The sequence below is a fragment of the Lottia gigantea genome (genome assembly GCF_000327385.1).
Source record: "Lottia gigantea unplaced genomic scaffold LOTGIsca_4, whole genome shotgun sequence".
NCBI classification, from domain to species: domain Eukaryota; kingdom Metazoa; phylum Mollusca; class Gastropoda; family Lottiidae; genus Lottia; species Lottia gigantea.
In genome coordinates this window covers 3,981,195-3,997,218 of record NW_008709379.1, presented here as the reverse complement: position 1 = coordinate 3,997,218, position 16,024 = coordinate 3,981,195, and the positions used below count along the sequence as shown (strand labels likewise).

At 28.6% G+C, this 16,024-nt stretch overlaps 1 protein-coding gene across 1 annotated transcript; it reads right to left on the bottom strand.

The window, feature by feature from the left end:
• Nucleotides 1-2,298: 2,298 nt before the first annotated feature.
• On the bottom strand, nucleotides 2,299-14,544 carry LOTGIDRAFT_209681 (hypothetical protein; the record flags this gene model as incomplete). Its single annotated transcript, XM_009059796.1, has 19 exons — nucleotides 2,299-2,547; nucleotides 2,838-2,911; nucleotides 3,210-3,267; nucleotides 3,471-3,573; nucleotides 4,443-4,570; nucleotides 4,921-4,993; nucleotides 7,918-8,070; nucleotides 8,295-8,403; nucleotides 8,673-8,752; nucleotides 9,205-9,246; nucleotides 9,692-9,796; nucleotides 10,126-10,229; nucleotides 10,470-10,498; nucleotides 10,745-10,776; nucleotides 11,134-11,210; nucleotides 11,412-11,451; nucleotides 11,646-11,749; nucleotides 11,959-12,046; nucleotides 14,465-14,544. 19 exons carry the CDS (start codon nucleotides 14,542-14,544, stop codon nucleotides 2,299-2,301), a joined length of 1,728 nt encoding a protein of 575 aa, XP_009058044.1.
• Nucleotides 14,545-16,024: the final 1,480 nt, after the last annotated feature.

Below are 16,024 nucleotides of genomic sequence, written 5' to 3'. Positions count from 1 at the left end.
TCAAGGTGAAAACATCAGAAGTTAACTGCTTACAGGCAAATGGAAGTCATTCTTAAATATTTAACTTTATTAGTACAAAATAAGCCAAAGGACATAGTTCAAATGAGAAATACATCATCTACAAATTGTTTACTGAAATAGATGTAGTACTTGAATATAATAATAAAATCATCACTGTCCAATTAAGAACATTTTATGATCTACAAACAATACATATACATGTCAAGCAAAGATATTAATGTAATTATACATCCAGTGCTGATTCCAAACATAAACAGGAATGGTCAAATTTGTAGGTATAACCATGATAATCAGCAGTGTAAATCTAATCTGTGTATCAAGTGGTCTGCTCATGCTTATGTTTAGCATCTGATGTGCAAATATGTGCATAAATATCTTTGCTTGACTATAACTAACAACATTATACTTTAATAATATACCCTTCTTTAAAAAATCTTATAAAAACATAACACAGTTTCCTCAATATTCATTATAAAATATTAAATTCACATATAAATATTACAATTTCATTAGTTTATATTATGCACTAACAACAACATATGGTGTGATACAGGCAGCTGAAATTGGGCTCAATCAGCTTGTATCGTAAATATCTATATCCCTTGTAAAAATACACGATATTCAGACAATTTCAGTCTACATGTATCAAAGAAAGATTTATCAAGTGTTCATGAACACGACAAGCCCTACTCTAATAAATATAATTATACTATACAAAACACACTAACAAATATAACATAAAATAACTTTGAGCAATTTGTGATGAATTAAAAGTAATGTAAACCTACATATAGGAATATAACATATATATTTATTTGATAATCTGATAAAAGGGCTACAGTATTTAAGGCCACAAGAATAAGGAATTTTTATTCAATATTAAAGACACATCTATTTCACTATGTCATTGTGTTTTATTTAATATAAGAAGAGAGTTAAATGGATATATAATAAGCATATTTAAGCTTATAACACTTTTCATAGCACAACAATTATGTGAAGATTTTTTATAGTTTGAAACATCAATAATTTAGTCCCAACGCAGAGTAAAAACTGAACATTGTACTGTGTTTGTTACAACCATTAATTGCAATAAATGAGGATTAATTAAATGTAAAAATGAAAATTAAGTTCACAAAATCAATAAGTAATATATCACTGGGTGACTTTGACAGACACATAATACATGTATATATAACATATATCTTTACTGAGAATTATAAATCACAATAAATCAGAAACAGCTTAAAACAAAGGGTTATTTAATAATGTTAATGAAAAATGGTATATATTATGGTCTATTAATTGTCCAGCCTTAACATAAGGTCAGTATTAAATTTGATTTATGAATGATGCTAACAATTATATACCTGATTTGATTTTTAATTTTTGGCGATACAAAGGCAGTTTTGAATGAATGGTTTTGATAGATAAAAATTATAATATGTATGGTTCATTTTGACTATATTGTATCTAAAATTTAAAACAAAAGTTTATTTACAGTATAAAATTATTATACCAGAATTGACCAATATAGGATTTGTATTCAACAAATATTACATCAACCATGTCACTTAATAAGTATCTAGACACATCTTGGGATTGTCCCAAATAGAAACAAAAGTAGAGTATTTATCATTTAGGTAGAATAAATACAATCTATAGACCTACATGCTAGACTAAACTAATACATTGCTCTTCAAAATAGGAAACTACTTATATTAATGTTTCTAATTCAACTCTAAAATCTTTATAGTCAATATATTTGTGCACTATTAGGAACGATTCATAGCATAAACATGAGCACTTTCAGCAGTCTACATTATTTAAAAGTAGTCTTAAGGAGCAGATTTACCATTTTCGGGGGATGATTTGCATATATGTAAATAGAAGTACTAGAAATGTCAAAAACAAAATGTCAAAAGTAGGAATTTTACTTTACTATAAACTAGTTAAACTACTATTGTTTATGTTTAAAATTGTGCCCAGATGAAACAAAACTCTGCCCTATATAAAAGTAAAGAGTAAGCATACTGTTGGCATAATAGACCTGATATACAAGACAATTATTTTAGTTGGATACTTCTAGATTACTTATTATTTCAAACATTCTCGTATCGTCATTAAGAATGGTGAATGACAGTGTTAGAGTGAGTGTGAGAACCACAGTAAAACATATCTATCCATAATAATTGTCTTATTTATCTATAACTTGTACTTCTAATGTATGTCATTGAAGATGAATGCCTTGATAGATCTGGATGTTGGCTGGTAGCACTATTGTTGATAAGGTGGGGTAGAGGGTAATCCTGTCATATCACTACTGTAAGCAGGAGGAGGAGCAGATGGTACATTAGCTACGTTTGATAAACTATCTGATCTATGTAGTGGTGGTCTAGGTGCTATACCTCTTTTACTCATAAAAGATCTGACTTGATGCGGTATTTCTCTTAACACTTCCTTCGCTAATCTAGCTTGACTCTCTACATTTACACCATTACTCAGGAAATTACGGAATGGAACAAACTACAACAATACAATAATTATCATTAGATGTAAATAAATGAAATCCAATTTGATAAGTTCTCTCAATATCAAAATTGAATGTTAATTGTAATTCTCTTAATTGACTTTATCTTGAATCCAAACATTTTAGCATTTGGATGCATCTCTTTACTTAAAAAATCAAATCTATAAGAAGGCTGCAATCATGTGACAGTAATAGCCTGATACTTGTCTTGGTTTTACTAGATGCTTGCACACTTGAACTTTCCAGCAAGACTTTGATAGGGTTTTCATAGCCTTAGACAATATACCTGAACAATGTCTCTTTCAGCATATTTTCCTTGTGAACTTAATCTGACATCATCACCATCTAATTTTTCCATTTCTATTATCAAATAGTTAAACAATATTATTTAATACCATGACTAAATAATAATTATCTACACCTGGTCAAGGAACAATTTTGTGATTGTAAATTGTTAAAGGAAACATTGTGCACAATAAAACTCAGGAGTGGTGCATGTATACATACAATTGTAATCTGTAATCCAATGTGATCTCTACCAAAAAGGTGCCTCAAGGATTGATTATTAACTTGTAAAAAGAAGTTTATCCAAGCTCAAATATTGTGATAATACAGTAGTCATTCTGTTACAACCTACTTAATTACTCTTTGTAATTACCTTCAAAATTAGCATCCCCAACACCAACAATTATAATAGACATTGGTAGAGTTGAGGCCTGGAAAAATACCATAAATACAATAAATAATACGGTGTTTTATTTAACTATTCAAAAATACTTATTACAAATCGGAGATCTGCTAAAAAGTAATGTATCCTTTTCTTGAGGTTGACTGATCTATCAATCTCTGTAATCTCTGCAGTGATCTATGATGTCTTATTGTTACAGTTCTAAAATGTTAAGATGGAAAGTCTACTCACCCTGACAATAGCATCGACAGTTTTACTATAATCAGTAATAATACCATCAGTTATAATTAATAACACAAAATATTGCGAACCATCTAATACAGTAGCAGCAAATCTACAAAATGAACAAAATACAGTAACAACAAATCTACAAAATCAGTAAACTATTGTGAACCATCTAATACTGTAGCAGAAAATCTACAAAATAAACAAAATACAGTAACAACAAATCTACAAAATCAGTAAACTATTGTGAACCATCTAATACTGTAGCAGAAAATATAAAAAATCAACTAAATACAGTAGCAGCAAATCTACAAAATCAACAAAATACAGTAACAACAAATCTACAAAATCAGTAAACTACTGTGAACCATCTAATACCGTAGCAGAAAATATAAAAAATCAACTAAATACAGTAGCAGCAAATCTACAAAATCAGTAAACTATTGTGAACTATCTAATACTGTAGCAGAAAATATAAAAAATCAACTAAATACAGTAGCAACAAATCTACAAAATCAACAAAATACAGTAGCAGCAAATCTACAAAATCAGTAAACTATTGTGAACCATCTAATACTGTAGCAGAAAATATAAAAAATCAACTAAATACAGTAGCAGCAAATCTACAAAATCAACAAAATACAGTAACAACAAATCTACAAAATCAGTAAACTACTGTGAACCATCTAATACCGTAGCAGAAAATATAAAAAATCAACTAAATACAGTAGCAGCAAATCTATAAAGTCAACAAAATACAGTAACAACAAATATACAAAATCAACAAAAAGTGTTAAACCATCTAATACAGTAGCATTATCACCAAATCTAAAAATCAACAAAATACAGTAGCAGCAATTCTACAAAAGTTCGGAAAATATAATAATGATAACAATAAAAAGTGCATTGCAATATACATAAAATATCTCAACATCTCTCAGAATATTGTGATTCAATGATTAAAAGCAATGAACTTACTGAGAAACATGGTTTATGACAGGAGCAAAATTTGTAGGACCATACAGTTGTACATGCCTTATAGCATTATAATATGCCTGTAACACTCCTTGAACACCATTACAATATGGATTGTTAGGGTTGAAATTCTATAAAAAAATAACAGAACTCAACAGTCTAAAAATCATACCAATACTATAACATGAAATGTAGTTTCACAACCTACGTTTTAATTGAGCTAATGAAGACACACTGTGTACAATGAGAGATATTTTTAAAGGATAGTGACATAAGATTACTGTATTTCTATTTACAACTATCAAATAATCTTTTCTCTGCAAAGCCAAGACACTTTTGCAATGTCAATGATGCCAGCCCCTCTGAACTGCTTTATTGACAGAGGAATAGAAAAATCCACATATAGTCTTTAAACTCTTTGAAATGAGTACACAATTAATCTGTACAAAGAGTTCAGAAAAAGAAAGAAAAAGATACATACTAAAGCGAATTCATGAGATACAGCATTATTAGGTAGTCTGGCACCAAAACCAAGAGCAGGAAATAACTTGTCACTGTAAAATATAACAATTTGTACTAATATCAACAGCAACTTAATCTGAGATCTACCATTTAGATTTAGTTGTTGAAGATTAATATAATGTAAATTTAACAGAAGTAATAGAAATTACCTATCATAATCTTGTATTATTTCACCAACAGAAGTAATAGCTGATGAATATTGATTTAGTTGTTGAAGATTAATATTATGTAAATTTAACAGAAGTAATAGAAATTACCTATCATAATCTTGTATTATTTCACCAACAGAAGTAATAGCTGATGAATATTGATTTAGTTGTTGAAGATTAATATTATGTAAATTTAACAGAAGTAATAGAAATTACCTATCATAATCTTGTAGTATTTCACCAACAGAAGTAATAGCTGATGAATATTGATTTAGTTGTTGAAGATTAATATTATGTAAATTTAACAGAAGTAATAGAAATTACCTATCATAATCTTGTATTATTTCACCAACAGAAGTAATAGCTGATGAATATTGATTTAGTTGTTGAAGATTAATATTATGTAAATTTAACAGAAGTAATAGAAATTACCTATCATAATCTTGTAGTATTTCACCAACAGAAGTCATAGCTAATGAATATTGATTTAGTTGTGGAAGATTAATATTATGTAAATTTAACAGAAGTAATAGAAATTACCTATCATAATCTTGTAGTATTTCACCAACAGAAGTCATAGCTGATGAATATTGATTTAGTTGTTGAAGATTAATATAATGTAAATTTAGCAGAAGTAATAGAAATTACCTATCATAATCTTGTATTATTTCACCAACAGAAGTAATAGCTGATGAATATTGATTTAGTTGTGGAAGATTAATATTATGTAAATTTAACAGAAGTAATAGAAATTACCTATCATAATCTTGTATTATTTCACCAACAGAAGTCATAGCTGATGAATATTGATTTAGTTGTTGAAGATTAATATTATGTAAATTTAACAGAAGTAATAGAAATTACCTATCATAATCTTGTATTATTTCACCAACAGAAGTAATAGCTAATGAATATTGATTTAGTTGTGGAAGATTAATATTATGTAAATTTAACAGAAGTAATAGAAATTACCTATCATAATCTTGTATTATTTCACCAACAGAAGTCATAGCTGATGAATATTGATTTAGTTGTTCAAGATTAATATAATGTAAATTTAACAGAAGTAATAGAATTACCTATCATAATCTTGTATTATTTCACCAACAGAAGTAATAGCTAATGAATATTGATTTAGTTGTGGAAGATTAATATTATGTAAATTTAACAGAAGTAATAGAAATTACCTATCATAATCTTGTAGTATTTCACCAACAGAAGTCATAGCTGATGAATATTGATTTAGTTGTTGAAGATTAATATAATGTAAATTTAGCAGAAGTAATAGAAATTACCTATCATAATCTTGTATTATTTCACCAACAGAAGTAATAGCTGATGAATATTGATTTAGTTGTTGAAGATTAATATTATGTAAATTTAACAGAAGTAATAGAAATTACCTATCATAATCTTGTATTATTTCACCAACAGAAGTAATAGCTGATGAATATTGATTTAGTTGTTGAAGATTAATATTATGTAAATTTAACAGAAGTAATAGAAATTACCTATCATAATCTTGTAGTATTTCACCAACAGAAGTCATAGCTAATGAATATTGATTTAGTTGTGGAAGATTAATATTATGTAAATTTAACAGAAGTAATAGAAATTACCTATCATAATCTTGTATTATTTCACCAACAGAAGTCATAGCTGATGAATATTGATTTAGTTGTTGAAGATTAATATAATGTAAATTTAGCAGAAGTAATAGAAATTACCTATCATAATCTTGTATTATTTCACCAACAGAAGTAATAGCTGATGAATATTGATTTAGTTGTGGAAGATTAATATTATGTAAATTTAACAGAAGTAATAGAAATTACCTATCATAATCTTGTAGTATTTCACCAACAGAAGTCATAGCTGATGAATATTGATTTAGTTGTTGAAGATTAATATAATGTAAATTTAGCAGAAGTAATAGAAATTACCTATCATAATCTTGTATTATTTCACCAACAGAAGTAATAGCTGATGAATATTGATTTAGTTGTTGAAGATTAATATTATGTAAATTTAACAGAAGTAATAGAAATTACCTATCATAATCTTGTATTATTTCACCAACAGAAGTAATAGCTGATGAATATTGATTTAGTTGTTGAAGATTAATATTATGTAAATTTAACAGAAGTAATAGAAATTACCTATCATAATCTTGTAGTATTTCACCAACAGAAGTCATAGCTAATGAATATTGATTTAGTTGTGGAAGATTAATATTATGTAAATTTAACAGAAGTAATAGAAATTACCTATCATAATCTTGTATTATTTCACCAACAGAAGTCATAGCTGATGAATATTGATTTAGTTGTTGAAGATTAATATAATGTAAATTTAGCAGAAGTAATAGAAATTACCTATCATAATCTTGTATTATTTCACCAACAGAAGTAATAGCTGATGAATATTGATTTAGTTGTGGAAGATTAATATTATGTAAATTTAACAGAAGTAATAGAAATTACCTATCATAATCTTGTAGTATTTCACCAACAGAAGTCATAGCTGATGAATATTGATTTAGTTGTTGAAGATTAATATAATGTAAATTTAGCAGAAGTAATAGAAATTACCTATCATAATCTTGTATTATTTCACCAACAGAAGTAATAGCTGATGAATATTGATTTAGTTGTTGAAGATTAATATTATGTAAATTTAACAGAAGTAATAGAAATTACCTATCATAATCTTGTATTATTTCACCAACAGAAGTAATAGCTGATGAATATTGATTTGGTTGTTCAGGATTAATATAATGTAAATTTAACAGAAGTAATAGAAATTACCTATCATAATCTTGTATTATTTCACCAACAGAAGTAATAGCTGCAGCATACTGATTGAGATGATAAGGTGATAAATAATGTAAAGAGGTAGGATCGTGTGGATTTCCATTGGAAGCTGTAAAATCTATTGCTACTGTAAAATTCATCTGCATTCTGTAATAAAGTTAAATACTATTTCTATCAACTCATACTTTGATATGGCATATACTTGGATCATTCAGACCCGTTTAGAAACTGGATTGACTGGTGTAGTGATTAAAACAACTAATCAGATTTTCATTCATTTTTTCTTTATCTTACATATTTCTAGCGTGTTTTTCTTAAGCAGGTAAATCTCGTATTTGGGAATGAGAAATAAAATTAAATAACACCCTTACCCTCCACGAATATAATCTATAAAAGAATGTTGTTGTTCTATTCCAAAGTTAAGGAATGTAATTATACCAGAATTCTTATAATTCTTCTTCTTCTTTGCCTTTTTCTGTTCTTTTAGCTGTAATGTGAATTAGATTAAATGAATGTCGACTTTGGAGAGTGCTTTGACAGTGGAGTAGCATTAACTTTCTAATTCTTATCAGATTTTGTGACATTTGCAATTTTTTGCAATAGCTTTCATAACATTCAAATAGATATTTGATTTTCAACTGACTAGGAAAGTTGGGAAGGTTCAATAGAAACCAAGAATAGACGAGTGGGTGCTTGGCGCTGTTTTAACAAAGAAAAGAAACTGAGAAAATTATGAGATAAATCAATACTATATATTACCTCAAATGATTTCTTATGACCCTGAATGAGCTCTAAAACATTAGTATCAAATTCACCAATAAGATCTACACTGAAATATCATCAAATATAAACATAACCACAATAGTTATCATACTAATATTTATCTTATTGCCGGTCTGATTTTCAAGAATTTTGATAAACTTTGAGATTTTTAAGAGTTAATTAAAAGAATATTCCATGTTTGATCATTTCAGTGAACAAGAAACTTTTGCAATGTACCATCATCAGATCTTTGATACTGTTAACATAAACATAATAGTCACAATGTGGAGGTCATTTTCAAAGAGATACGGTGGTGAAGCTATATGTTGGCTCATTTCAACTAAGGCTATAAGCATATATGCCCTTACAGCTTTGGTTTAATGTGCCAACTTTTATCAAAATAAAACAACACAATCAGAGAACTTGTCCATGTTTTGCATCATCTATATCATATTTTCTTAATGTATTACATGTAAAAAGTATCATATAGAAATGTGATAAGTAAACAATAAGACAAACCTGCCATCACTGTTCCAATCATTACAAATAAACTTTATAGTCCTACAAGATAGAAATATATACCTATCAAAACAAACAAATTTATTTCTGTTAACTAGTGAAACTAAATTATATATATTGGTATCAAACTGTATCAGACTGTATAGTCAGCCGAGAAATAGTCAAGCTCAATACCAGCTGTCTGTAGCTCTATCAGAATGAATATCTGACATCTACATCCTCTACAATAAATTAAAATATACTATTGGTGTCCCTGATTGTCAGCCATGTTTTCATTTGCATTATAAGAGATCTATGGACAGTTGGGTTTGTGCTATATAAATAAATCTCTAAATTAGCAGATGACTATATTTAATTTTTAGGGAAGATTGTCTGAATATATATCTTTCCTGTCTTGAATGTCAAAGTTAAGTCAATTTGTTGCTAACAATCTGCTAGAGTAATAGTTTGGTGCTCAATGAATGTTATAATAATCTTCATTATTTACCTGTTATGATCAGAATTGCATAATGTTGATCCTTTGATCTGAAAGGGCTTCCAGGTTGGATTTAATGTGTTTTTGATGAATTCTGTTTTATGGACAACTGTGTAACTAAAATCATATACAGAAAATATTGTATTGGTATAAACAAAATTTTTACAAAATCATTTTCACCATTGTTCTTTTGGAACTAAGTAAGACCTACTCTTGTTCCATTTCCAGCTCTATTTCAATCCTTTGACTAGAAGCTTTTTCCATGTCGGTCAATTTGATCACTAAGAAAAGTTGAAAAGCGTAATATAGAAGCATTTACCATGTCAGCCCCTCTGACCTGCATCACATTGAGGGTTGATATCTAACTCTGGACCACTCTGGTTAGCAGTCAAGCATTAAACTTAGCATAAAATCAATAGATATATATACATAATAGAAGCACTCACCTACTATCTTCATTAGCTCTAGATATAGTTAAATATGGATCCGATTTACCAAAAAAATCTTTTTTATCCAAATCACTACCTTTTATATGCATATTGATGACTTCCTAAAAAACAACATTTCATTACTAGATTGACAGTTTCAAAATTACAAGGCCTGCAAGATAATTCAAAAGATGAGACAGTAACATTACAGGGCGAATAAAATCATAATTGCAGAGTTTTATCTTTAAACTTGAGAATGATTAGTGTAAAATGGAATAAGAAGCAAGCTGAAAAGATCTATAATCCTCTACAACTATCTTTTTTATCATTGTAGTCAAGATAAAAAATCTGACCATATTTACCTTACAAGCTAGTATTTCTTCTGCTCTTACTGAAATAGTACATAATATTCTTTTTATAAACTTTATATCATAGCAGTGACACTTAAATACTAGTCCAATTATCCTTCACATCATTTCAGGTTACATGAAGTTGTGAGTTTTGGTTTTCAAAATGTTGGGGAATTATTCAAATTAGGACCGCAAACTTATATAGACTTAAAGTTCCACAAATATTACATGATAATTCGGAAGAAACCAGCAAAAACAAACACAGTAGAATGTTGCATTTTACTTACCTATTATGGCACCATTATCTGTTGCTGGACCTCTGAAAAATTGAAGAGACAGGGAAATTACAAATTATTGTATTAAAGTATATTATTACTGTCAAATGATTGAAGGTTCCTGTATTAAAGTGTAATTGAAATATAAGACAGATATTGCATTATATAACTATATAACAATATAGTGGATTGATAATCTGGGCAGGTTTTATAAAATAACAGGAATCACAGACTTTAAGCAGTAAATAGAATGCACAACCTGAATTACTAGTGTCCCCAATTAACATACAAAGGCTAAAATATCTCTTTTTAATACTTTTTAAGAAAAAGTTTCATTCACAACTATCTAGCTGTAAAATATGGTTATCAGCTTTCCATGAAGAAATTAAGAACTAACATACACTAGTTTTCTTTTTAAACAAGATCCATGAGAACCAACAATTTCTCCTAGACTACATTCTAACTTCCCTAGAAAATCCTGAAATATAAAAAATATTTACTGTTCATACGAAATATTTTAAAGGCAATAACAAAATGGAAATTCTCTTTTAAATCTGAGTAGTACTATAAAGGTTCACTCATTGTACAAAGCATATATTTTGAATTATCTGGCACTTATGGTATAACTATATATATATGTAGTCTCTATAAATATCTCCTCTAGTATTTAACTACTTACATGATCAGATAATTTTCTTTTATCAGAATCTACATCATAACTACAATATATAATTACAAAATAATAATGATTACATAGAACCAAGGTTAGGATCTAACTTTTGTGTACTTCCAATTAAAGAATACCATTGTTGAAACCTGGCTCATTGTCTATATCTACCATTCTATCTATACTATCACTCACAAAGTTTGTATTAAGGGCATTGGATCATATCCATTAAGAGTTATTACTTACATTTCAAATTTCAACTTTTGGTTCTCTTCAAAATAATAATCAATTTCAAATTTCTTAACAAAGTCTGGATTTAAGTTATCATTAATACATTCTGTTCTTGCAATCTGAAATAATTCAATATTATATGATTACACTCACTTGGTTTCATTAGTGAAATGAGATAAGGATGAAAATGTTTTTAAAAGAGAAAATAGCTAAATATCTTCATCGAAAAGGCCTAGTTTTCAGTCTCTTTGATTCATAACCCTCTCAATTTCTAGACTTTCAGCTAGATTAACAACCCATGTAAATTGAAAAATAAAAATAGACTCACCTCTCTATATTGATGTGGTTTTAAATCTAACATAAATAGAACACACATAGGATCTGATTTAGATATTACATCACAATCTCTTAATTTTCTGAAAAAAAAAATAAAAAGTCTAATTATAGCCTGGTTATTGTTACATTCAGTTCTGCAGAAATTCAATAAAATGTACCACATTTATGTCAATATGTCCTTACTTACAAGGCAGAATACATTCTCTTAATGCAGTCATGAACATCATAAAAGTGACATGTGTATCATCGCCACAATAATACACGCTTTCTGTATTGTCACATTTTATTATAGCCTGGAGAGTCCAGTGATGAAAAATTTAAAGAAATTGATTATATAGGTTATAAAACTAAATGATATGAATTCATGTGATTATTTTTTTTAAATTTTGGAAAATTTTATGAATATAAATATTTAAGAAATCGCATTTAAACCTCCATAATCAATCTAAACAGGACTATTTTAAGTGCCTAGTTAACAATAAGAAAAGCTTAAAATCGATATGGAATGCCATTAACAGAATAAGTGGCAAAACTAAACCCTTAAGTAACTCTAGTCATTTAAATTCTGAAACTTTTAATAATTACAAATATTTCATCAAGCTATGTTGATAATATAACACTATGTTGCCAAGATCTTCTTGAAAAATCAGAACATAGGCTTGCGGCAAGTCTCGCAAGCAAATACGCCCACCACCAGCTTGATGAAGATATCTCTAAAGAAAATCATCGGATCATCACCAAATTGAATAGTGCACATCTTCATAATGATATTAACACATACAAAAGATCAAAAGAATCTACAGAGAATTGTAGCCTGTAGAGTGAGCACGAGGTAAATGTGAACGGACGGACCGACAAGGGCAACCACAATATACGCCCATACTTACGTGTGGGCATATAAAAATCCTGAAACTGTTTTAAAAAAAATTTTTATAAAATTTCCAATTTTGTTTATAGTTAAACGCCTGACATAAAGTTCACTATTCCTCATATATCTACATCCACTATATATAAGTATTTAAACACACTTAATATTTCTAAAAGTCCTTGCCTTGATCAGTTACATCCAATATTTCTTAAAACCGGTGCCTCTATTATTATCAATTCTTTAACACATATATTTAATCTTTGCATATCCAAGTCTGAATACCCTTCTTTTTTCTATTTTGAACACCAAACCACTTGAAAAGCACGCTTCTAATGCAATCAACACATACCTACATAAAGCTTCTACTTAACAGCTCTTACTCATATTACAAATAACATTTACGACAGCATAAATGAAAATAAACAAACAGGATGTATTTTCCTTGATTTCAAGAAAGCCTTTGACCTAGTAAACCACGATCTTCTTATAAAAAAAGACTTTCACTTAATCACTTCTCGAATAACTCACATTTGCCTTTTTTCAGTCCTATCTTGAAAATAGATTGCAACAGACATTTGTGAATGGAGAACTTTCATTTCTCAGGTCCATTCAGTATGGTGTTCCACAAGGCTCTATCTTTGGCCCAACCCTCTTTAATATCTTTATAAATGACTTGCCCTTGATTGTGAATTCTAATTGTGACCTCTTGCTTATAGTGTTTATAATTGGTGGCTTAATAATTCTATGATTGTGGATGAATCTAAAACCAAAAGTATGTTAGTAAAGGTACTTCAAAATTAAAAAGAGCTTTTATCGGATCATCTTGATATTACTATTAACAATTATAAGATGTTTGATTATTTAAACTCCTTGGAGTTATATAAAATCATAATATGCAATGGTCTGATCACACTAAATATGTTTCTAACATATTAAACTAAAATAATACTCCTTTTGCCACCATCAATAACAAACTAATTCTCCCTAGACCAAGGATCTCTATTATAAAACAGAGTATAAAATATGTTGGAGTAGCCTATGTCTCTAGATACTGGGTGGGTTTAAAAAGCCAACCGCCTACTGCAAAATATTAATTTGTTTCGTTTCATTTTTAAAATAATTTTGATTCCATAATATTGACGTCAACAAAAATTCCGTCAAATTGAATAGTATCGTTTTGTAGTATGAAAATCGCCTTTTTTTTATTCCAGTATGCCGGTTGGCTTTTAAAACCCAGCCCTAGATACTCTGGATCCAAATATCAAAAATTTATACTTTATCCAAAATCTATAGAGGAAGATTGTTTGTAGGGCCTGTATTGTGTATATACTATCATATTGTTATGTTATAATTGTTCAGTTAATGTTTAGGCTCTTATAGTTATAAAATTATGCCTAATTTGAACAGTGTACACTTAATATAGATATATTGATTTAATTATCATTTTTCCCTAAACTGTTCAATCAAATTGACAAGACAGGTGGAAAAATATCCGAAATAATATCTATCAACATCATATCATAATATCATTAACATTATGTATCAATCATTATGAACATACTAGGACATAAATAAATAAATACATGAATATGAACTAGATTATAACAACTCATAAGTAAAAAAAAAATACCTGCATGACACACTTATTTCTACTCTTGAACATGGAATTGCCGCCGTACCACTCTGAAATTGATTGTTAATTGTAGCCATTTTATGACTTTTTACAACAAGTCATAATAAAGAGATGAACGAAATAAAATAAAATTTATTTGAGTTAGGGCTTCGTCCTGAAGTAATGACGAAGTGTCAATTGGTCAATTGCTTTATTTACAAAGAAATACCAATGTCGTCGTTTAGTCAGGCATAGTGTTTACAGTCAGTGATATAGTCTCGGCTAAACCATTAAACGAACTGGCTAAGACTTTTGACTACCGACAAATTTACATTAAACTAAATAACCTGTAAATATAATCCGAAAATTTTACATTCGTATGTAATGGTGATCACAGCTCACCGCTGATCTTTGAATCTTGTGTGAGTCGATAATCCGACATAGGCTATGACATAGAAAAAGAAAGTGAAATTTCTAGTTTGAAGTAAATTTGAAGGGATATGAAGCTTATTTTTTGTGCAGTTCTATTGTTTCTGAAGGTTTCTTACATATATTCAAAACCCAAACCTATCCCGAAAATGTCAAAAATGGCCTTGAAAGACGATGGAGGTTAAGATTAAAGGGGATAGATGAGGAGATACAATATAAGATTGAAGGAGATAGAATATAAGATTAAAGAAGATAGAATATGAGATTGAAGGAGATAGCAGATAAGATTGAAGGAGATAGAAGATAAGACTGAAGGAGATAGAATATAAGACTGAAGGAGATAGAAGATAAGACTGAAGGAGATAGAATATAAGACTGAAGGAGATAAAATATAAGACTGAAGGAGATAAAATATAAGACTGAAGGAGATAGAATATAAGATTGAAGGAGATAGAATATAAGATTGAAGAAGACAGAAGATAAGATTGAAGGAGATAGAATATAAGATTGAAGGAGATAGAAGATAAGATTGAAGGAGATAGAAGATAAGATTGAAGGAGATAAAATATAAGATTGGAGGAGATAAAATATAAGATTGGAGAAGATAGAAGATAAGATTGAAGGAGATAAAATATAAGATTGAAGGAGATAGAATATAAGATTGAAGGAGATAGAATATAAGATTGAAGAAGATAGAAGATAAGATTGAAGGAGATACAATATAAGACTGAAGGAGATAGAATATAAGATTGAAGGAGATAGAATATAAAATTGAAGAAGATAGAAGATAAGATTGAAGGAGATACAATATAAGATTGGAGAAGATAGAAGATAAGATTGAAGGAGATAGAATATAAGATTGAAGGAGATAGAATATAAGATTGAAGGAGATAGAATATAAGACTGAAGGAGATAGAATATAAGACTGAAGGAGATAGAATATAAGATTAAAGGAGATAGAATATAAGATTGAAGGAGATAGAATATAAGACTGAAGGGGATAGAATATAAGACTGAAGGAGATAGAAGATAAGATTGAAGGAGATAGGAGATAAGATTGAAGGAGATAGAAGATAAGATTGAAGGAGATAGAAGATAAGTATTGAAGGAGATAGAATATAAGATTGAAGGAGATAGAAGATAAGATTG